The 23,327-nt window shown below is 36.1% G+C and overlaps 5 protein-coding genes across 8 annotated transcripts; 2 read left to right on the top strand and 3 right to left on the bottom strand.

Annotated features, from left to right (window-relative positions):
- The first annotated feature begins 867 nt into the window (after positions 1-867).
- Positions 868-1,850, top strand: LOC121254275 (heavy metal-associated isoprenylated plant protein 26-like). The gene is made up of 2 exons (XM_041154245.1): positions 868-1,150; positions 1,253-1,850. The coding sequence occupies exons 1-2, from the start codon at positions 1,070-1,072 to the stop codon at positions 1,634-1,636; spliced, it is 465 nt and encodes a 154-aa protein (XP_041010179.1). The 5' UTR covers positions 868-1,069; the 3' UTR covers positions 1,637-1,850.
- A 1,814-nt stretch (positions 1,851-3,664) lies between these two features.
- Positions 3,665-7,069, top strand: LOC121254270 (WD-40 repeat-containing protein MSI3-like). Its single transcript, XM_041154240.1, has 6 exons — positions 3,665-4,148; positions 4,563-4,886; positions 4,991-5,134; positions 5,613-5,737; positions 6,257-6,352; positions 6,564-7,069. Exons 1-6 carry the CDS (start codon positions 3,828-3,830, stop codon positions 6,778-6,780), a joined length of 1,227 nt encoding a protein of 408 aa, XP_041010174.1. The 5' UTR covers positions 3,665-3,827; the 3' UTR covers positions 6,781-7,069.
- A 999-nt stretch (positions 7,070-8,068) lies between these two features.
- Positions 8,069-11,951, bottom strand: LOC121254272 (basic leucine zipper 23). 4 transcript variants are annotated; one of them, XR_005938599.1, is made up of 4 exons: positions 10,582-11,951; positions 9,192-9,314; positions 8,461-8,533; positions 8,069-8,247 (listed from the first exon to the last, which is right to left on the bottom strand). XR_005938599.1 is itself a non-coding variant. In XM_041154242.1 (2 exons), exons 1-2 carry the CDS (start codon positions 11,360-11,362, stop codon positions 9,286-9,288), a joined length of 810 nt encoding a protein of 269 aa, XP_041010176.1. In that variant the 5' UTR covers positions 11,363-11,929; the 3' UTR covers positions 8,873-9,285. The 4 variants fall into 4 exon arrangements, 1 of the variants encoding a protein (XP_041010176.1); XR_005938598.1 differs by having other exon boundaries at positions 8,069-8,533; XR_005938597.1 differs by lacking the exons at positions 8,069-8,247; positions 8,461-8,533 and adding an exon at positions 8,873-9,084 and having other exon boundaries at positions 10,582-11,929.
- An 885-nt stretch (positions 11,952-12,836) lies between these two features.
- On the bottom strand, positions 12,837-16,178 carry LOC121254269 (probable receptor-like serine/threonine-protein kinase At5g57670). Its single transcript, XM_041154239.1, has 10 exons — positions 15,814-16,178; positions 15,628-15,701; positions 15,425-15,543; positions 15,216-15,331; positions 14,577-15,134; positions 14,242-14,490; positions 13,985-14,148; positions 13,671-13,898; positions 13,434-13,583; positions 12,837-13,297 (listed from the first exon to the last, which is right to left on the bottom strand). Exons 1-10 carry the CDS (start codon positions 15,968-15,970, stop codon positions 13,037-13,039), a joined length of 2,076 nt encoding a protein of 691 aa, XP_041010173.1. The 5' UTR covers positions 15,971-16,178; the 3' UTR covers positions 12,837-13,036.
- A 5,200-nt stretch (positions 16,179-21,378) lies between these two features.
- Positions 21,379-23,117, bottom strand: LOC121254268 (ubiquitin-conjugating enzyme E2 28-like). Its single transcript, XM_041154238.1, has 4 exons — positions 22,886-23,117; positions 22,648-22,775; positions 22,177-22,281; positions 21,379-21,799 (listed from the first exon to the last, which is right to left on the bottom strand). The coding sequence occupies exons 1-4, from the start codon at positions 22,953-22,955 to the stop codon at positions 21,656-21,658; spliced, it is 447 nt and encodes a 148-aa protein (XP_041010172.1). The 5' UTR covers positions 22,956-23,117; the 3' UTR covers positions 21,379-21,655.
- Positions 23,118-23,327: the final 210 nt, after the last annotated feature.

Here is a 23,327-nt window from a genome sequence, read left to right as displayed (position 1 = left end):
ATTTCATCAATAATTATTAGATAATATTGTAATGAAAAATTATATTCCCAAGTCATTATGTGGAGCACACTTAATATAATTCTTACAAAATTAAATTTGAATCTTACAAATCAAAGTTTACCATTTATGTGATGGTAGATAGTGCTTGAGAAATAGAATAGTTCTATTATAATCTAACATGGTCCTCCAACCCTATTATAGGTTTTCATGCTATTAAAAGTTGATGATTATATAAATAATTTTAATGATACGACATTCTTTGAGAGAGTGATGACCTTACAAACAAAGAATTAAGGGAATGGTAGCATGCAACTAAGATAGCTAAAAATCTCGTTGTTAGTCGAAAACATGCCTTAATTATATAGGTAGCAATGATAGCAAAGAAAGTTGGAACGACAACGAAATCTTTATCAATCCAGTACGTACACAAAAAGCACAATCCAATCTCATGCGCCCCTTATCCCAAAAGCCCATCAAGTTCGGAGTGGACCCGCCACCACCCATATGTTATCATGGGACCATTTTAAAAGCTCCGGTTCCACCCACTACAGATTCCTAAGGTTCAAAGCAAATTCAATTCAAAACACCGTTGGAGCCTGGAGGGCCCAGCCGGTCGGTGCCTGGATAAACCCCCCTTCCCTCCCCCAAGGTGTCGACACAATTCTCGATTCTGTCACCGGTCTCTTTATCTAGATTCTAGGCCTAATCATGACACGCGGCAAAAATCAGCTCGACGAACTATGTAACCGACGAAGCAGATCATTTGTTTGTACGATTTTATCTTATAATGGTCGGCCCCACGGTCCAAAATTTGAAAGTGGGACCAACAGAGGTCTCCACAACACCCTCCACGAGCACGAGCACGAGCACGAGCTTTCTTTAATTATAAATAAAGTGGTGGACAGCCCTAAGGCCTAAACCCCTACCAATTACCATTAGTATAACTGTTGTCACTCACGACCACTTCAAGCTTTGAAATCTGCCATATATTTTTTCCTCTTTCATTTCTTATAATTCCACTTTCCAAGATACCATTTTTGGGTGCTAAAGCTCTGTAAAGTGAAAAAAAATGGGTGTTTTGGATCATTTCCCTGACCTGTTTGATTGCTCTAATGGTGGCTCCAAGCTCAAGAAACGCAAGCAACTGCAGGTAAACCTTGGCATCCCCCCGGCCTACTCTAACTATCTATCTCCATCAACCTTCTGTTTCATTTCTATTTGCTAATTTTTTTTTTTTCCCTCTAATGATCAGACGGTGGAGATCAAGGTGAAGATGGACTGCGACGGATGCGAGCGGAGGGTGAAGAAGGCGGTGGAGGCGATGAAGGGTGTGAAGCAAGTGGACGTGGAGCGCAAGGCCAACAAGGTGACCGTCGTTGGATACGTGGAGCCCGCAAAGGTGGTGGCACGCGTCGCCCATCGAACTGGCAAGAAGGCCGAGCTCTGGCCCTACGTCCCTTACGACGTCGTCGCTCACCCTTACGCTCCTGGAGTTTACGACCGCAAGGCTCCCGCCGGGTACGTGCGAAACGTCGAGGACACGCAGATTTCGCAGCTGGCACGTGCCAGCTCCACGGAGGTCAGATACACCACCGCTTTTAGTGACGAGAATCCCACCGCATGTGCCATAATGTAGTGAAATTAGGACCGTAGATTTGTATTAATATTTGATGGGATTTGTGTGCTGTAATGTATTATTTTTTTGGGTTGGGACTTGGGTCTTTTCAGTTTCACTTGATAGTTTTTTTTAGATCTTAGAAGCAATTTTTAAGAACCAAATCCTTATTTCTGTACTACGATTGTACATGTTGATGGATCTATGGGTATAATTCTATTTTTTTTTTCTGTAATTAATTAAGCTTTTATTTTTGCTATCTACAGAACCATAATTAATTAATTATTTAAAACAATTGTATAGTGAACCTTTTTTATTTTTTATTTCTGGGCTAGCTAATAAATTATATAGTGTTACGTCACGTTAAAAAGCTTTCCAGACAAATGTGTTTCAATCAGCGCAGTAGTCAAAAAGCTTTTCATTCGAATTGACTCGTTCGACCGAAGGCCATATTAATTGGCTGATAATTGTCTGGTCCTAAATTCTTCTCGAGAGGAGGAAGAGATAATTACAATACAAATTTAGAGCTTTGTTATTTATTATTTTCATATATTATATTTTTTTTCTTATAATCTTTTTTAATTTATTTTATTGATCTTAAACTAATTAAATTTTTTTTACTTTTCATCATATATCACATATATGTAGTGTGTAAGTGTGTAAAAATAATGAATAAAATTATTCACAAATTTATTCATAAACTTATACTTAAATCACGTACATATGCGTAGGACACTCGGATTTTAATCTCTTGAGATTTACTTAATAATTATAACGACTTGCTAATACTCAGAGATTCCTTCCTTAAAAACGGCTATTGAATCCCATAAGCCTATAGGAGTGACTCTCAATCCCATGAATTTCCTATTTGAATAGTATTACAAACTATCTTTTGCTTAAAGGGTTAAATAAATACCGTAAATAAAGGTTTGTTTGGATAGTAATATAAGATGGTATGACATGAAATGGTTTAAGATAAGTTGAATAAAATATTATTGTAATATTATTTTTTAATGTTATTATTATTTTAAATTTGAAAAAATTAAATTATTTATGATATTTTGTATAACAATTTTTAAAAAATATATAATTATGAAATGAGATAAAATGATTTAAAATCAAAACAAGCACTAAATCTATTTTATATGACGATAGGCACATCTAAAACCAACAACTTTTTTTTTTAAAAAAAAAATTAGAGAATAATTAATTTTCCGGAAAACATGGAAACCTAGTTAAAAGTCGTCCCCAAGTCCAGCCGCCCAAATCTTGACCCGGCTTGTTTGCTATCCACTCCAGGCTTTGCGTGGCTCCAAATTTTCCAAACACCCACCGCCGTTATCCGAACGAAACTGATAAATAAATCTGTCGTGTCTCTCTCGAATGGTATTGTTTAATAATGTCTTTCTAATCCACCAAGCAACCTCCAGAATTGTAATTTTATAGGTGGCGAAAGCCTAACACATCCAAAATTCCTCTATACATATCAACGTCCGCATTTGTTTCCACGAAGGTTCCTTTCTTCCAATTGATTTGAATAGTAAATATAACTACTCCAACGAATTATGATCATATATGTCCGAAAGGGGAAAAAACATCTAACTTAAAATGATAATCTTTGGCACCGATTATACTTAAAATATAAGTATTTTTTAAGGTTGTGTTTCGCATCATTAGCGTGTTTGATGTGTCTAGAGGTGTAAACTGTCTGGTCCGGTGATGTACTGAAAATTCACTTGCCCTTCCAAAAAAAAAAAAAAAAAAAAAAGAAGAAGATTGACATAAAAATAGAGTCATTGATATTCTTTAGAGTTCATAGGTGTCAAATATTGTAACTACTAAGATTATAAGTGTTAGATTGATAGAGATAATAAATGCCTATTTAGATAAAATAAAAATTGAGAAATGAGATTTATGCCTATTAGAATATATGAAGGATTTTGATGGATTTTAATTTTTATATACTGTCACAAAATATTAATTTGAGTTGCATATATCATGCACTTTTTTCCCGTATGTGCTTTTGGGCCACTTCTCATGTTTTATTTGGGCCTTCCATAATGTAACTTTCAACTCTCTTTTTTAACTAATAGCATTTCCAGTCCAGCCCAAACCAAAACCTATCTGCTAATAAATCCCACCCCACGCTCCCGTCCTTCCCTCCACTTCCTTTTTGTTTGGCGGGAAAGCCAGAAGCTTGGCGGACAGAGAGATGGCGGAGGAACAGCAACAAGAGACGGGTCTCGATCAGGTGGAGGAGGACTACGCCGTATGGAAGAAGAACACTCCGTTCCTTTACGATCTGGTCATCTCTCACCCTCTCGAATGGCCGTCTCTTACCGTCCACTGGGTTCCACTTTCGGCCCCGCTGCCGTACCCCTCCGACCCATCTCTCGCCGTCCACAGACTCGTTCTCGGGACCCATACATCCGAAGGTTTCCCCAATTTCCTCATGGTCGCCGACGCTCTCCTCCCCAGCAACGAGTCTGAAATCAACACAGATTGCAATGCCGAGAACCCCATTATCCCTAAGGTCAGTGTTCTGGTACACTTCCAAAAATATATCTCGCGTGTTATTTTCTGGGCATTCCGTATTTTTTACGTATTATGCCTTGGGTATGTGGTATTTGATGAGTTTTGTTGTGGGTACCAAGTGTTTGTGAAAATCGTTAGGTAAACGTGTTTAAATAATATAATTAGTACTCGCATGGTTAGAGGTGATAGAAAAACTACTCACTTTTTCATTATGAAGAATTATCCTTTGGGTACCGAATATTTTGATAAAAACTTATAGCGGAATGTTTTGATGTGTATCTTTGGTACTTCCATAGGCAAAAAAACACGCAAGAGATGTCTACGCCCTTATTTAAGGATTATTTTATACTGGCCAGTATTGAAATTGCTAGCTGAACCTATGTTTTAATTGTTTTGTTTGGGATGTTTGTAGGTGGAGATAACACAGAAGATACGTGTTGATGGAGAGGTGAATAGGGCGCGGGGTATGCCACAGAACCCGGCAATTGTGGGAGCTAAGACAAGTGGGTCTGAGGTTTATGTTTTTGATTGTACGAAACAATTGGCGAAGGAACAAGGGGGTGATTGTGATCCTGATTTGAGGTTAAGGGGTCATGATATGGAAGGGTATGGGTTGTCTTGGAGTCCCCTCAAGGAGGGATTCCTTTTAAGTGGCTCTCATGACCATAAGATATGTTTGTGGGATGTGTCTGCCATGGCTCAACATAAGGTGCTTGATGCATTGCATGTTTATGAGGTAATTTTCCGAATCAGTGTATCATTTTTTTTCTAAAATGCTGGTGTCTTGGGCATGGCACATTTTGTAGATTGTCTTATGTGATTTGTGAATGTAATTCACAGGCTCATGAAAGTGTTGTTGAAGATGTATCCTGGCATTCAAAGAATGAAAATTTATTTGGGTCTGTAGGGGATGATTGCCGATTGGTCATTTGGGACCTGCGCACAAACCAACCCCTACATTCCGTCAAAGCTCACGAGAAAGAGGTTATAGTCTATTCATTATGTGATAGTAGTGGCTCTCCAATTTGTGTATTGAATTTTACTTACCTACTATATCCTCTTTGAGTATCCCACATATACCCTTAGATTCCTAGTGGTTCTTTTTATCAATTTTCCATATTTGTATGTGTTAAATGTGTCTTATTTTGTTTTAAGGTTCTAACTGATAAAAAATAATCTTTTATTGCTTTTAATTGATGCAATTAATTTTCAGGTCTTGAAGAGACCTGCTCCTTATTTTATGTATAAAATTTATAGTTGCTACTTATTATCTCTCATAGCTCCAATTCCTCAGTCCTACTGTCTTTGTATTTCCATATCTCTTGCATCATGTGTATAGTCTTGTAATTTTGAACTTGTGTTGCCCTAGGATTCTCTGTGCATTTCGTTTCTCCTGTGATATACATGTATTAAAGTTTGAATATTACTGATCTGTTACTGATGTATTTTTGGGCGTTTGTAGGTGAACTATCTTTCATTCAATCCATACAATGAATGGATCTTGGCGACGGCATCTTCTGATACCACAATTGGTCTCTTTGATACAAGGAAGCTGAGTGTGCCACTGCATGTCTTAAGCAGTCACTCGTACGCTCTATGCCTATTAGATTAATCTTAATCTTTTATTTCATTATCATGAACTAATTATGGCCCCCCTCCCCCCCAAAAAAACTTTCTTTGTTTTCATCTCTTGCAAAACCAATTATTTGTCAGTTGGAATAAACTTTTGCTCTCATTCATTTGCGTGCTTCTCTGAATGGATCTTGCGGCAAAACTATCATCGAGATGATGTTTTACCTTGTAGGAATGCTTGTTAACTGCCCAACAATGGGATACACAGTGTGAAAAGGGTTCGATGCTATTTTAAATTTTATCCAATTGACAAAGTTAATCTATTATTATAGATGTTGAAGGTAGGAACACACTCTTTACAACCAATGTACTGTCTTTTGCAGCAGTGGTTCCAATTTTTGTGTGGGAGTTAGTACTTTCTTGGTGCAACTCATCATTTTGTTTGTTTGAGAGCTAATTTGTTATACTCGGAATTTTTTATACCCTTGATTTGTCAACTCAGAATTTTTTATACCCTTGATTTGTTTCCTACAGAGAGGAAGTGTTCCAGGTAGAATGGGATCCAAACCATGAAACTGTATTGGCATCATCTGCTGATGATAGGAGGTTGATGGTTTGGGATCTAAACAGGTACTGCACAGCATAAATAGTTGCTAGGAATGTGCTTGCTTTTCTCTTGTTTTATTTGAAGAAAAATTCCTTTAATCAAGTTTACGAATCATGATTAATTAACGTGGAATCATGCATTACGAAGTTTACTAGCAAGTTCTGAATTTCTTATAGGTTCTTTCTTGCCATTTTGAATATTTTGCCTATTTTAACTGATAAGCAATGCCTTTAGGATCGGTGATGAGCAGTCAGAGGGAGATGCTGAAGATGGTCCTCCGGAGCTTCTATTCTCTCACGGGGGTCACAAAGCAAAGATATCAGATTTCTCATGGAACAAGTACCAGCCATGGGTCATTGCAAGCGTAGGCGAGGACAATACTGTTCAGGTCTGGCAAATGGCTGAGAGTATATATCGTGATGACGATGATATGCAACCGACTGATGAATAACCACATACTTGAAGGGAATCTTTTACCTTGAACTGTGAGATTTAGGTAGGAACAATGTTCAACTTTTTGCTTGAGATGATCATCAGACATTTTAAAAAAATATCTGTAGGTTCTGGTGTCCGTGTATCGTCAATTCACACTTTCTATTAGGATCCATCTTGGGGGTACTCCCCTGCCGTTATAGCTAGTCTAGATGGTTATTTAATTCACATCCACTTGGTGGAGCTTGTGATGGGTCTGTGCAGTCCCCTAGGCTTCATTTGTGATGTAAAATGGTATTCTTCTTCTCTCCCCCTCTTTCCCTTTGTTCTCTTCCTTCTCGTTGCCATCCATGACTGATATAACCTGTAGAAAAGGAAGGTTTCTAGTGGTCCCGGTTCCTTACCGGCTGTCCCGAGGACACTTCAGCCGTTTAGCGGAGTCGATTCGATAGATCACGTCCTTATAATGTAGTTTGTGAAGGTGGGTTTGGATAGAGGCATTTGCTCCCCGTGTGGAAAAAGGTATCGGAGCATGATATTAGTTTTAGGAAAATGCTAAATGTACTTTTAAAACTTACAAAAAATTTATTTTTGTCAGTTATTGATACGTTAAAAATAATAAAATTTTAAATTCAAAAGAAAATTAACAAAATGAGTCTTGTAAATAAAAATGAGTAAAATTGTAAGTACATTTGGAGTGATGATTTATGCCTTGTTTGGATTTAGAGAGTCTTTCAACTTCTATCATCTTATATAGTTATTATAATTTTTCTAAATTTTTGAACAAAATATAATAAATAATATAATTTTTTTAAATTCTATACAAAATTAATATTAAAAATTATATTATGATAATGTTTTATTTATCTTTCATCTCAACTCATTATCCCTCCCTTGGGCAATATATAAAAAACTTCCAGAATGGAATCAATATTCTAAGAATGGTTATGAGAACTTTGGTTCAGTTTTATGATACAGAATGGATATTCCATTCATAAAAAATCGCTTCTGTAAGTGTTTTTTTTTTTTTAAAAAAAAAAAAACTCCAATATTTTTACAATACAATTTAAAAACTAGAAAATAAAAGTCCTCACGGGGTTTCGGTGATCGGCTGTACCTAAACGAACGGGATGGGTTTTAGCAGCTCTCTAAACTTGAGTAATTTTGTCAGTTGCACGAGTAGTTTTTTAAATTATCGAATGTTATAAAAGATAAAGAGTACACAACGAATGGAATGAGGCATTACTTGTATCACCATTTGCATACTAAGAGTATTATCATCTAATAGTAATAAAATAGTAGTGAAGTAGTCTGAAAATATCTCAGAATAATTATGTTTCTAAACAAACAATACACAGTTGTTAAGCATACCATGAAGGCACAAAAACTGCAGAGAGATCCCCCACAAATAGATTTACTCATTAAGCAGAATTGAACAGACACCCCATTCTCCACCTTTCTTCTCGAGTAGACTCAAAAAGTTAACCTACCAAATTTGACCAACGAATTCAGGATCTTTATCAACAAGAAAGCATGCTAAAACACATCCTTTCAAAGAGAGATCCATCAAATAGTAATAAGCCCATGGCATCTTCTTTGCCACCTTTATTTCTCACCCTAATGGCAGTGAGAACTCCCATCTGTTTGTAATCACAGTGGCAGGTTGCTTCAAATAAAGCCAACATACTGAGAAAGTTACCCGATTTTCGTCATGTATTGTGGATGACATGAATGCCTTCGCAAAACTTCAGTTAGAAGGCAGTGCTTCCTTCCTGATTAAATTAGGCATACTTTTGTCAGGAAAAATGCCAAGGGAAGAAGTAAACTTCTTATGTTATATAGTTGCAAAGCCAAACCAGGATAAAAATTATACTGGAAACATTGCAAGCTGATTCTATCCTTCACACAAATCACAATTTTGGATCACATGAACTAAAACCTTTTATCACCTGTTCAAAGTCCATGGTTTTGAAAGATGCAAGGCATCCATCTCCCTAAGGTCTGTAAATTCAGCGATCAAGAATTCAAATAGCTTAGATACAAAAAAAAAATTGCAAGAACATCCACCGAAAGAAGAAAAGGACTACTTAATTACAAATCAAAATCAAAAGTAAAGGAAGAACATCAAATGATCTCATTTTAATTGACTGGTCTATGTGTAGTCACATAGTATACGAAGGCTGAAACTAAAGGCATTCAACTTCATAGAAACAATAAAGTTGGCCTTAGCAACAAGTTTGTTCACAAAAAATACATCAACTAAATTTTTCTGCTTTACAAAACATTAAAAGCAGACTAAATGTTATAAACTGACAAAAGACACCTGTTGAAACAGCAGCAAGTCCAGGAAAACATATGCCCATATCAGCTCCAAGAACCCAAGACTGGGTCAGAAATAAAACCGAAAATTAAAAAAAATCACTAAATAACCTGCAAGGAAAGCTTATGATGAGTTCAACAATACTACTTATTGGACGACCATATATACCCTCGAGCATACAGAAATTGCTGACTAAGCAGCACTTCAACTTGCTTTTGCTGCACGAGTCCCTCCTAATAAAACAATTGCCATAAATATCAGGGTCATAAAGAGCCAACAAAAAATAAGTAGCAAAAATCCTAAAGCTGCGTTCAAGCCAATGAACAGATGTATCATTCAGAACATTGCAATCTCATGCATGCATATATACCCCTCCCATCTCCTCCTCTTTCTCCCCTTTCCTATGTTCGAGTTGAAGAATAGGCCTTCTTCCTAGGCTTAAACTCAGGTATATTAACTCCAGCTCCTTCATATATGAAAGCCGTGCATATTATAGACACATGGTTTTTAGGGTCGAGGTGAGACATGAACTAAATACTTTTTCTTTTTCTTTCTCAGGTGCATGAATTGTACTGTCTACCACATTGCAAAGTAAGAAAGACAGAACCACACAGCAAAAAAGAAATGCTTTTAAGTATAAAGTACAAGTAGACATCAAATCAGGTCATAATCTTATCAAGTTATTAATTGCTTAAACCAAGCCCAGTGGCCAGTCCTCAAGTTTCCAATAATTTAAAATGGAAAATCTAGACCACAGAGGAATCCAGGGAAGAAAGGTCAGTAGCCAGCCTAGGTAAGTCTTTCTATGGTTGAAGTCTATATTCTTCTATATGATGTTTAAGTATCTTCATTTGCAGTCAAAACTTTCTGTCATCCGCATGCAGACCCCAGCTAAGGCTCTAACTCATGGTCCACTGAACTCCTCTGTCTGAAGGTCTCACTCTCGAGCACGATATCATTAAATAACTACAGAGGTCAGGATATGTTACAAGCACATACACTATAATAATGGTTTTTTCTACTTCAAATCAGGATGTTATAGACATTCTTTTGATATTTATAGCAAATAAAAAAAAAAAAATGCATCCAAACCTCATCACCAATATGAGATATACACGGATTCGAATGACCTAAAGGAAGAGTATACAGGGGTGTTGCATTCAAAATTTTCCTATTGTATCCCTACTCATGAAAGCCAACAAGAAGATGATCTACAAAGTTGCAACAGTATAGGCTACTAATCACAAGCCCAGATCACAACAGCCACATACAATACAACTTATTTTATAATAGCAAACTCAAATATCTGTTACAACTACATTGCTTGACCCAATAACCAGCCGTTCATTTCCAAAATAATAAGCTCCATTTCTAACATGTTATAAAGGTATTCCACCCAAAAAATTGCTAAATCGCTATCAGTGTTTGCACTGCTAACGAGATAGGCAAACAAGTTCCACATCACAATAAAACAGAATAGGAAAAGCAATGAAGTTTCACCTTTCCTCTTATTTGTGCCAGAAGAATTGACATCGGAGGCTAAATACCCCATACCACAACCAGGAAGCTCCTTTGACACTGAATTCTGATTTGCCAAACACTGAAGATTCTCAAATTCACAGCCATTAAGGCCTTGCCCATTCAATAATGCGTCCTCTCCACTTTGGCCATCCACCACTGGACGAAGACAATAGACCTGATCACCACACTGCATGTTACATGGGTTCATCACATATGGGCCAGGCATGCTAGGATTAGGCAAGTTTGGATTGACTGATTTCTGATATGGAAACGATCCAATCTCCCCTTCAATCCTTCCTCGAATATCCACAAGCAAACACTTCAGCCTTGCAATTTCTGTCTCCAATGCAGCTTGACCCTGCAACCTCTTTAACAACTGCAGATTCAAAGCCCTTAATCGCACAACTTCATCCTCCAAAGATGCAGCTCGGGCCTTCTTTTTCTCACGGTACTTGCGAACTGCTTCCCGATTGCCTTTCGGGCGTTTCTTGCAATTCTTTTCAGTGGACTCCGCAGTATCATCCGTGGCAACCTTGTCGTCACTTGGGGCCGGTACTATTTTAGTGTGCACATGAAAACAGGTGTGCGTGTGCGAAGAATCAGGGCCGGGTGGGTTGCAAGTGTGAGTGTGAGTACAAGCGTGAGAGTCCTTAAGAAGTTCCTCAAAGAAACTATCCATTGAGCAACTTCTCAGAAGCTCCCCCATATTTGGACTTGAAAAAGCTTCCTGGTTCGAGAAATCGAGCTCCCCGTCGTCCATTTCGATATCAAAACTTCCACCAAACAAAATGATAAACTACGTGACAAGGTAACAAATTTATGGCTGTGAAGTTGAACCAGACGAAGTTTGAGCCCAGTTCTCCGTCTTGATATAAATTAACAAATAACCAGATGGGAAATTGTGGTTCTGAAAAGATTCGGATGCCCAAAACAAAACTACTATAACACCCCCACTTGAGATTTTGCACATTAAAATTCAGAAACCCTGGAAATCAACTGCGTAAACACAAACAATCCAACCATTTCAGCCGCAGGTCAGATTAGATTTCATGGCAACAAACTACAAAGAATTTACATGATCAAGCCAACAATAACAGATTTCCAACGAGGGAGCAAAGGTTTACCATCACAACCTTAAACCTAATGAACCTTACAGAAGATTCAAATCATAATTTGAATTCAATGAATTGATGCGATTAAGACTCTCAGAATAATAAAAAAAAAAAGTGACAAGAAGACTCGGAGAAAGGTCGCGGCTTTGAAAGAAATTGAAACCCCAGGTAGTCCTCGGCGGGCTCACTATGAAACCTTAGGTGGGACCTTAATGACGATCGACGATGTTAGCCAAGCGCATCATAAACGAAAGGAAAAATATAATCACACGAGACTTTACAAAATAATGTTTTAAAAAAAATATATTTTTATAAAATTAACATTATTATTTTTATAAAATATTTTATAAAACTAACATTATCTTCTAAATATATTCTTATTTTATAATATGTATTATAAAATATACTGTAAAAGATGTTCGTGGATATCACTGCTCAAACGAAAGAGGGAGAGTGGAGGCAGAAACGGAGATACCGAGTGATTAGTGCAGAGAGTCCAAAGATCAGTGTAATATTGAGAAAACAAAGCAAATTCTGCAGTGGGTGAAGGACTACGATAGCTGGTCAGTGTGGGTTCACCTCAACTATAATGTTTAACTAGTATCTGATCCTGACCGTCCATTAAATTTCAGGCCAAGTTATTCTGTAGAGTGCAGTGTGGCTAGAGTGTAGCAGGTTACATCTTATGATCATCACTGTGAGTCAATTTTATAAAATTCATGATTACGTTGATTGATTGAATTTATTTTCTTCTAACTTATGCAAGACCATTTCTTTAGATTTTTAATCCAGATTCAAAAAACAAAAAGGGAAAAACAAAACTGAGTAATAAATCAGTAGTAAAGAAAGTGTAAGGATATCATTATCCCAAAAATAATAAATGCGAGAGCAAATATTCTTGAACCTTGTTTAACTGCAGATTTTCTTGCCAATTAATGTTAATAGAGGTATGTAACCAGTTGCATTTATTTTAATCTTATGTCCACATTCTTTATGCAAGGTCTAGTTTGCTATTATTAAGCATCATATTCCATTTTGTGTATGAGTTTCTGAATGTTGTCTCAACTTTGATAAACTAGGGGTTGGTCATATCAGAGAATAACATTCTATAGCGTTTTTACATTTGTTTTTTTACATCTATGAAACACCTCACCATTTGGATGCCAACAGTTCTTTTCCTCATCCCTAAAAGTACAAACTACACATCTGGCAAAGTTAAGCAAATTTGTGTTTGCTAAGAGTGAAGTAGTATTTTGGAGGAACAACTATAATTATTCTCTCCTTTTTTTTTGTTCCCCTTTTATGTTCAAGTAAAGCTGAAGCTACTCAAAACTGGATGACCTGCTCCATCTATCTTTCAAGAATTCTTCTGAAGAAAGACTGTTGCTCTGATCCACACTACTATATGATGTGGTATCATCGCCAACATCAAGTAGTGCAAGACTCAAATGTAACTCTGCACTAGAGTTCGGATAGACCTCGTCATCATTGTTTTCCAGGTTTTCTGAATCATCCTTAAGATCACCCTTCTGGAAATTCACCAATTCTTCAACACATTTATCCCCTTTTAGGAGCTTCAGTATCTGAAAAAGTAAGTTGGTTAATAATTCAAGTAGCTTTCATATAAAATTTGAAGAAGCTTGTATTTGGAATATTGGTCGATACATGACTCATAACTAAGAGCATGACATTTTCAATGTTGCATATAGTTATTATTACCTGACTGATGTTAGGGCGAAGCCTAGCCGCCCGTGTGATGCAGAGGTTTGCTGCAACAACCATTCTCTGCAGCTGAACCTCATCATAGTTTCCCTCTAAATTTGGATCCAATATGCCTTTTGCATCTGCACTCTCTATTATTGGCTTTGCCTGCACTCATTTGTTTTAAAGGTTATCATACACAGAATTAATACAAGCTGAAATTCTATTTATTTATTTTGGGGGGAGTTCTCTTACCCACATGACCAAGCTCTCTTGTCCTTTGGGAGTCTCAGAACCAATTGATTTTCGCCCTGTTAACAATTCAAGAAGAACTACACCAAAGGCATACACATCAATCTTGTCACTTACTTTCCCATACATGAAATATTCAGGAGCAAGATAACCAAATGTTCCTACTACATCGCCGTGAGTCATAAATGATGAATTTGTTGGTCCCCATATCGCAAGCCCAAAATCAGATAACTGTCACACCGCAACAACAATTAGTCATATCACATCTTGACAATTTATTACTTTTAAATATCATCTAATTTAGTCTGGTGAGTTACCTGTGGTTCCATCTCGTCAGAGAGTAGAATGTTTGAAGACTTGACATCTCTGTGAATAACAGGCCGAGGGCATTCGTTATGTAGGTAATTTAGAGCTTCAGCAATTCCAACAGATATCTTAAATCTCACTTCCCATGACAACACAGATTTGTCTTTGTTTTTACCTACATTAAATATTTAACATATCAGTTTGGTGTCTGACACAGTTATAGCGAGTGAAAACCAAAAAAAAAGCACAAAGCTGATTTAAGCTTTACCATGAAGGTTTTCCTCTAAGCTTCCTTTAGACAGGTAGTCATAAACCAAGATTGGAGCATTATCTTCGATGCAGACCCCAAGCAAGGGCATGATGTGTTTGTGCTTCAGTGAGGAGATGATATCAACTTCAAGGGCAAAATCCTTCCATGCTTCTTTCGTTGACTTCGGAATCTTTACTGCCACTGGCTTTCCATCTGGAAGAATTCCCTTATATGCACGATTACAACCTCCTTTCCCAATCATATTTTCTGTCACAATAGCAGATATTTAGGACAAGCATAAGTCTGAATAGGAAAGAGATTTCATGAGTAAGTCAGGATGAAAAGGTACTCACCTGAAGAGAACTGAGAAGTTGCAGTCTTCAGAACCTCATGACCGAACCATTTGCAGCCTGATGAGTCTGATTTGAGGAGATGCTCCAAGCCTTTTGGCAGCTCACGCAATGCAGAGGCACCATTATTTTTGGCACTCTCATGCAAAATGTCTCCGATATCTCTTTCCAACGCAGTTTCTTTGATAGTTGAACACTGATCATGACTAAGCTCTGGGGAACGATCTGGTAAGCTCATTACCCATTGCACCACAGACATTTTCCTTGCATGTGGAGTTTGTGGAATCGATGAACTAGTGCTACGGAGTAACGGCCAACCAAGTCTCTGCTCTGAAGGGTCTCCTGTATATATCAAAGCAAGTTTGTTATGTTCGCATGCGAGGTTGAAAACTTCATCCTTCAAGTTTTCCCCATCATGTCTTAAACCGTCTCTGGAGTTTTGAACCACTTCACAAACAGATTTCTCAGACTCTGCCTCGGAGTCACCAAATTCAGATGGGCACTCTTTGGAAGTGGGAACTTCTATATGAGTGAAACTTGGTTTTGGAACTCCTTTAAAGCCTGACATAGTGAAAGCAAATTACTATATGATTTATACAAAATGTTCTACAAGCTCTTAAACCAGGACACCAAATACCAAACCTGGTAGTTGATTATTGGTGAACCTTCTGAAGACAATTTTTCCCTTATGGATAGCCAAAACATCAGTTGTTGAAGGGAGTCTCCTGGTGCAATATTTGGCTATGGAAGCCCAACCCCTGAAAACGATATCTGTTTAGAGAAACCAGAAAAGAATCGCACATGCTAAAACCAATGCGAACTGCAAAGTAGAGTTCTGGCTCTCCCCCTACCCGAGAGCGCTTTGCTTGCTTATCCCTACAACAACTGCCACTGCAGATTGGTTCTTTGCTTCTCTCGCCAGAACCCTTCGGACTGAACTTCCTGTGAAGATATGACCGGTGAGATCAACCTGAAGCCAAGTATGACAAATGATGAGCAACCAAGGACATTCCAATGAATGAGATAGAAAAGTGAAACTTGAAGCATTACTAACCTTCTTTACAGTACACAAGCCTTCATAAACTTCTAAATAACAATCCAACAAGTTCTTGTTTTCCGAAGCCTGATCTGTAGTGATGAATCGTGTTACCCCAGAGAAACAAGAATATCAATCGGTAAAGCGTTGAAAATTAAGATCAGTCTTCTATAAAGATGCATAATTTTTCTATAAGGACATTACCAGGACTTCGACAAACATGAACTGCAACCACGCAATCTCCAGGCTTGGCTACTTTCACAAGAGCCCAGCTGAGCAGCTCTCTGCTATGGCTGTCCATTCGAATGCCAACCAAGACATTTTTCTTTTCAGCAGCCTTTACTTCCTCCTCACCTGTCATTTTGATCCTTTCCTCCTAACTGATCGATCTCTTTCACACCTCAAAAGATTAATTAAATTCTGTTCCTTCTTGAACTCGTCTAGTTTCTGACCTTGCCACTTACTGAATGGATCATTTCAACTGCTGCATTGAAAAGAAAAATCAACTACTGCATTGAAAGTTTGCCATTTTCACTCAAGCTTGACTAACATATCCAATAGCACCCCTTAGCAGATTACCAATAAATAAACAAAATCCCAATCTATAAAAAATCTCCAACGAATCTTATATTCCTTTCCACGAGATAAAGTCCTGAAACTACGGGGATAACCCACAAGAGATCTTGCGTCAAAGATCAAAACTTTACCCAAAGAGAAAATGTTCTTAGCAAAAGATAAACGAGACCCGACAATTAATGTACCTAAAAGTTGCACACGTCTTGGTGACCATATATCGTTGGAGCCAAAATTGTTTTAAATGTGCAAATACCACCTAAACAGCATCACCCTAGCTACCTACTGCAGCTCAATTTCAAAGAGATATCTTAAGGCAATTGGGATTTATTTAAAAAAATAGAAAATAATTGAAGAAAATAAAAAAGGATGAGGAGGCTTGGAATGAAGGAGATCGAAGAAAGTAACGGCATGAAGAAGTGGGCGAGAGTTTTTCGAGTGAAGAGAGAGGGAGAAGAAAAAACCGGCAGCTTTAGCGGGAAACGCAGGATATCCGGTCATATTCCATGCACCGGCTGTTGCGGGTCGAGAGGCCCGAGGCCGTGCCACATGGCGTAACGCTACGACTAAAGGACAAGGTTTCAGACCAGAAGAGAGAGAGAGAGAGAGAGAGAGATTATCTATTTTTAATTAAAAAAGAAAGTAAATAAATACAAGAAGCTTATAATACACGTTGCTTGACTGATTGTGATACACGTTGCTTGACTCACGAAACAATCAAATTATAATTATAAACCTTATAGACGAGCAAAAGTGCCCCTTAATTGCTCCGGCCATCAATTGTCATTTTGACAATTGAATCTTATTATGCTTTACACTAATAATCAAAGCCATGAATGAATCTTAACATATATAGTCCTATATATTAAATTTTATATTCAAGATCAGAGTAATACTGTTAATCTTTATTCTATATATATTTTATCATTTCTATTTAAATAATTTTATACGTTTACCATTTGCTTAAAATTACAGTGTCATCACGTTATAGGATTTGCACCAATATATATATATATATATTTATAATAAAGAAGAATAAAGAGGAACAATATTTTTCTTGAAGAGATAGAAGCAAACTCATTTAGTAAAAACTTATGATCTTCAGCTTTATTTATGTGTAGATCTTTAGTTTCGAATTATATATAAGTCCTTGATAAATTGCCTGTCTTTATAGACAATTATTATATCTTAAAATTCAAATTGTAAAACGTACCAAGGAATATTATAAATTTCACAAACTAAAAGTAGTTGTTTAGATTCAGAGATTAGTTGAGATGGTTTATGAATAGTAGAATAAAAATTAAATTATTAATTATATTTTACGTGGGAATTGGAAAAAATTATTTTGATATTTGAAAAGATTGAATTGTTTATTATATTTTACATGAAAATTTGAGTAAATTGTAATGATAATATGAGATGAGTTAAGATAAATTTTGAATGCAAACAAGAAAGCTACACTATTTATTTTGTGCTAATATATATATATATATACGGGGATATTACATATATACTATTAAGATAATAACAGAGACGTGCCGAATAATTCGATGAGGACCATATAATAATATATATATATATATATATAGGTGGTCAATATATAGGGTGACCTGAATCATTTGACCTAATTTTAATACATAGAAAAGTTACGTGAACAGAGAGCTAAGCATACAAGTTGGGTTCATTTATCCAAGTTTGATCTGCGATGTTGACTGCATTGATTGGTCTTCGGTTCCAATTAAGGCGTCTAGCTAATTAAATTGTAAAAACTTCCCGTGTAAAAGACGTCCACCCTCAATTGGATTTGGGGCATGCAATCCGTATTTTTTTTTTCAGAAAATTAAAGAATATAATTTTGAAGAATAGAAACCTCCTCTGCCATTTTGTTAGCTCACATGTCTCACTCATTACACGTGTATCCATGTCCGCGAAGAAACGACGTGCATGTGACATGCCCGTACAGACTCTAACTATATTACGAGATGTTTGTGTTAAAAATTAAATAAAATATTATTATAATATTATTTTTATTTTAAAAATTAAATTTTTATTATATTTTATATAAATTTAAAAAAATTACAATGATTATATGAGTTAATAAGATGAGATGATATAATTTAATTTTATATAATCAAATCAGGTCTAAATATTTTCTATATAAATACATGATCTAGATTAGAGAAATTTGAATCTCCATTGCCAAAAATCATGAGAAGTGGTATGTGTGGTACGTAATTGGATAGGATTATAAAAGAACAAAGCACAACAAAAAGTAAGAGATGATCAGTAATATTAATGGACATAGAATATTATAATGTGATGATCAGATAAAGATTCCCCCACTTGGACATTAATCTTAGTGGAGTAGTTTAGCGCCATATAATATATATAGTATGATATCAGTATAGGGACCCAACTCATGCATGTCTGGCATGCTTTTTCCATGGTAATTCTCATACTGATAGTTGGGTCCCTATACTGATATCATACTGTGTGTGTATATATGTGTATATATATATATATATCACCTTAATATTAAAAATTCCTATTTTACAGATGTTATAACAATCATGTTTTTTTAGTACCCTTACCTTTTTTTTTTTTTTTTTTTTTAGAAATTTGTCAAGTTCCTAGAAAGCTACTTCATGTCTACCACATTTCCATATCATTGTTATTAGAAACAATATAATTTGAGTGGGGCTACTATGCCGCCCCACTACTCTTACCGCTGGGCGGTACATTTTTTTTTATATTTTTTTAATATATTTAAATATTTTTAAAAAAATAAAAAAATATATCAATACACTTAAAATCACTTCTTTAATCACTAAGTAAAAAAAGAATTTGTCAATTAGTCAAATAGAACAGTACAAATGAGAGGATAAAATAGCGTTTTCCGTATAATTTATAGGCAGTTTGATCCTTCTACAGTATCATATATATACAGTATGAGTTGATCTTTTACATATATATATGCTTTTAAAAAAAAATGGGTAACTTTTTTAATTTCTACCTCATGCACGTTAGTTCCTATTTGTCTACCATATTCATTTATTAACAGATAATGGTTGCTGGCCATCGATCCATCATCACTTGCCGTCCCATGTGCCGTATCAATATATATGATCTCCTGTCAAATATAGGTATCGACCATACCCTGTATTGACAGTTATGTCAGGTAACGATCAATCTGAATCTATTGCCTTTTGGAAAAAAGAAAAGGAAAAAAATTAATTAATGTGAGAGACTTGAATGAATCTGACCACTGCTATATAATCTAGTGAAAGTCGATGGACATGAGACATGATGTTGGTAAGTACGTACCAGGAACAGTAGTACTCATGCCTGCCTCTGGGGCAACAGTCAAGGAACAATTTTGGGAAGTTAATGTAATGATCTCCTTAATGTCGTGCAAATTAAGTTTGAAGACAAAATGCAAGGCCATGAAAAGAAATAGTACCCATAACTAATGAGCAAGTTGCCACCCGCGTGCATGCAGCTTATAAATTTTTTTGACTGCACTACTGTTCTCCGGTAGTACTGTTGCGTTATTTTCTTAACAAGTACCATATATATATATATATATATTATAAACTCGAAAACTAATGAAGACGCGATCGATCGACGAACTAATCAGCTGCATTAATGTGCATGCAGTATCAGCATGCACTCACGTATGAGCTAATTATTTTTGAAGCAGCTAGCGAATATATGTTAGGTACGTATATACGTACGCAGGTAGGTAATTAATTTGTAAGTATGCCCTAGCTACCTCCTTTTTTTTCAATAATTAATAATAATAATAATAATGCATTACTTAAGGTAATAATAATGCATGTACTCAACCCATCAACTTTAGTAGTTATGTACATATATGATATTGATGATCTGTATAAGTTAAAAGATATTGGGCGCAGTCCCACTTAAAAATCATTTATGTACGTTGGTTATAATTTGGCTCTACATGGATGATCAGTGGAATTTCATCAGTACTTCACATGACTCGAATATTATTTGGCACATCTCTGAGGCTGACCTATTTATATGACATATATATACACGATATTACGGGCCAAAGTGCAAGGAAAATATATCAGTTAATTTCTTAGTTTATTATATGGACAATATTCTAACCAACATTCGCATTATAATCCTTAAATATATTATGGGAAGAATCTGCTTCTGTGATTCGGTAGGTTAAGCGACATATATTTTATATATATATATCCAGAAATATATTATATGATCACAAAGTGTATATATTATATATTTTAATTTGTGAAAGAAAAGGCACGCATGCATGCCGTGCGCACCCGCCTGTTAGAAACATTAGGAAAATGCATTGATAATAGAGAAATTCTATTTACGGAACTATGCTAAGTGGATGATTGTGTGTGTAGTCTCATTGATGAAAAAAATAAAAAGAAAAAAAAAATTATTTTAAAAAAGATATTATTGTAATTTTAATTTTCTTTTTATATATAACTATATAAACTTGTAGAGCAGTTTTCATTTACAGATTATACGCAGACTAACTCTTGATAATATGCCTAGCGCATCTAGCTCAAGTTAACTATATATATTATATCAACGCGAACATTGTGATCATAAGAAAAGGTGGAATGAAACACTTCAACAATCTACGTTTCAAAATTAACACCACGGGTTTCCTTGACAACGATATTATATATCAATCTCGATAGGACGTCATTGATGACAAGTACTACTGGCTTAATTTAGCAGGGCATGTAGTGAAAAAGCATGCAGACGTGCCGTTAAAAAAGAAGTGGCAGCAGTTTAGACCAGTGGACATGACTGAAACCTTTTATATAAGTTCACGGTACGTACAGACTAAAACTTTTCGTAGTTTAGGATGCAAATTAGATGATCTTTTGCACTTAAAAAAGAAGTGGTAGGTAGTTTGGGAGTAGTACTACTGCAGTACTAGCTAGTGTATAATTTCCCTCGATAAGAATCGAAATGGAAACACGTACGTATAGTCAACTACGTATTTAAACTGGCGCAGATCGAACTTGAATGAGTACTGTTCAACTGCGTGGTTTTCGCGCTCGATATGATCATCATGTGTGGAACCATCTGATTTAGGTTTCTTTTTTCGATTTTTAACTAGCCCGAACTATATCATATGCATCTACTTCTAAATGTAATTAACTAGAGGTGACACATAGCCCAAGATGAAGAAGGGTGAAGTTGACGCTGTTTATTACAATCTTAAGCAATAAACATGAAAGATAGGCGCCAATATTTAAGGTTGTCCAGCCATTTATTCGAAGCAAAGAGATGCTCAAATTACAAAATTAAAGCCTAGCTTGGATCATTCCTATACCTCACCAAGGCAGCATGAGAGATAAAATGTCTTATATATATATATAATATATATATATATATAGAAGGTTTTATATAATTAATACACTTCTATATATATGTATATATATAAATAGACATCATGGTCTTAGCCCATGGCATACTTTTGCGTCCAGCTCCGAGCGGTTGAATCATATTTGACTTTATCAGTCTTGCACATGTGAGCAATCTCAGGAACGAGAGGATCATCCGGGTTTGGGTCAGTCAGCAAGGAGCATATGGAGAGTAAAACCTGCAAGAATCCCTCCAATATATATCATTTTTATTTTAAATGACGTCAATGGTTCAAGCAATTATAAATCAGCAAGAGTAGAGAGAGTGGGGATATAAAATTGAACAATATAAGGACAATATCATAATAGGAGCAAATTGATCATAACATTCCCAAACAATTAAAAAAAGGTGAAAATGTTGTGAATGTAGGCCCTTGTGTTGGATTTGGATAGATTCAAATCCTCTAAAGTTTTCACCCGAATTCTAGACCAGTCTATATCAGTACTGAGAGAAAAACAAGCATAAAATTAAAGTAGACTCTATAACACATTAGTTTATTGATTATCACTCTCAAGTTATAAATATTGTAGGGCCCATAGAGTCTCCTTATATCACCTTAGATATGGTGAGTGCAGGGCTCCATTGTTCCTTGAGTATGTCCAAGCATATATTCCCATTACTGTTTATGTTTGGATGGAACACCTTGGTCCTGAAGGCAACCTGCAAGCAATTTTACACAGGAGAGTGTCACCATTTTTCTCTTTCAAAGTCATATTTAAAATTGAGAAATACTTTAATCACAAAAGATTACATAAAAGTAATCTCATAAACTGACTCAATTTAATATGGCTCGTCAGATTATAAAATTACTAAAATTATAAAATAGATCTAACGGATAAGATGAAATTATGTCAATTTATAAAATTATTTTTTGTATAATTGCTTTTCAGATGTAGCAGTACTTTTAAGATTTATAGAATTGTGGCAGAGCAGTAGCTTTTTGAAGGAACGCATCAACGTTCAAACATATATAACAACTAGATGCCAAAAGGATAGTACTAGCTAACGAATTAATTTGTTCTATACCTTTGGGGGTTTGAAAGGATAATCAGGTGGGAACTGGATGGTCACAACGAAAACACCTCCAGCATAGGGACTGTCATTTGGACCGATGATGGTTGCTTGCCAATGGAACATATCCGCAGCCACAGGACCTGAAAATCCACGATCAGCAATCATGTAATGATCTTCTGTTCATGAATAAAATTAAGTACGTAGTTTTTACTAAAAGCCCAATTTCAGTTTCTTTATGCCCTCTAAGTACCTGCACTGCATGAAGTTGGTGGATCTCTCTGCAGGTCCTTGAGCTCCTTCAATATTCTCCGTGCTGCCATTAAAGCAAATTCAGAGTTGTAATATCTCGAACTGAGTATATATTGAGGAATTGAAGAGACGAGATGGGTCTGCAAAAGAAGGAAAACAATCTATGAGCACGCGTACTGCTGAAGGGAAAGGTGCATGGTGGTGTATTTAATGGGGGAGGTATTGGGAGGGAGCTGCCAATGAAGGAAGATGTCAATAACTCCTTTTGGACTGATGAAAGTGCGCATAGTATAGATTCCATCTAAAAAGTTGCAAGCAAAGAATCAGGTTTTTGAAAACTGGGGCTGATCTGAAAGAAATTTCTAATAGTGGCTTTGCATGTTATCGCGTTATAATAAGAGGGGCCGGGAAGTTTCAATGAACGTCTCGTCACCACGAATACG

Source organism: Juglans microcarpa x Juglans regia, chromosome 3D (genome assembly GCF_004785595.1).
Source record: "Juglans microcarpa x Juglans regia isolate MS1-56 chromosome 3D, Jm3101_v1.0, whole genome shotgun sequence".
NCBI lineage: Eukaryota > Viridiplantae > Streptophyta > Magnoliopsida > Fagales > Juglandaceae > Juglans > Juglans microcarpa x Juglans regia.
The sequence above is the reverse complement of the archived record's forward strand: the minus strand, read 5'-3'. Positions and strand labels throughout refer to the sequence as shown.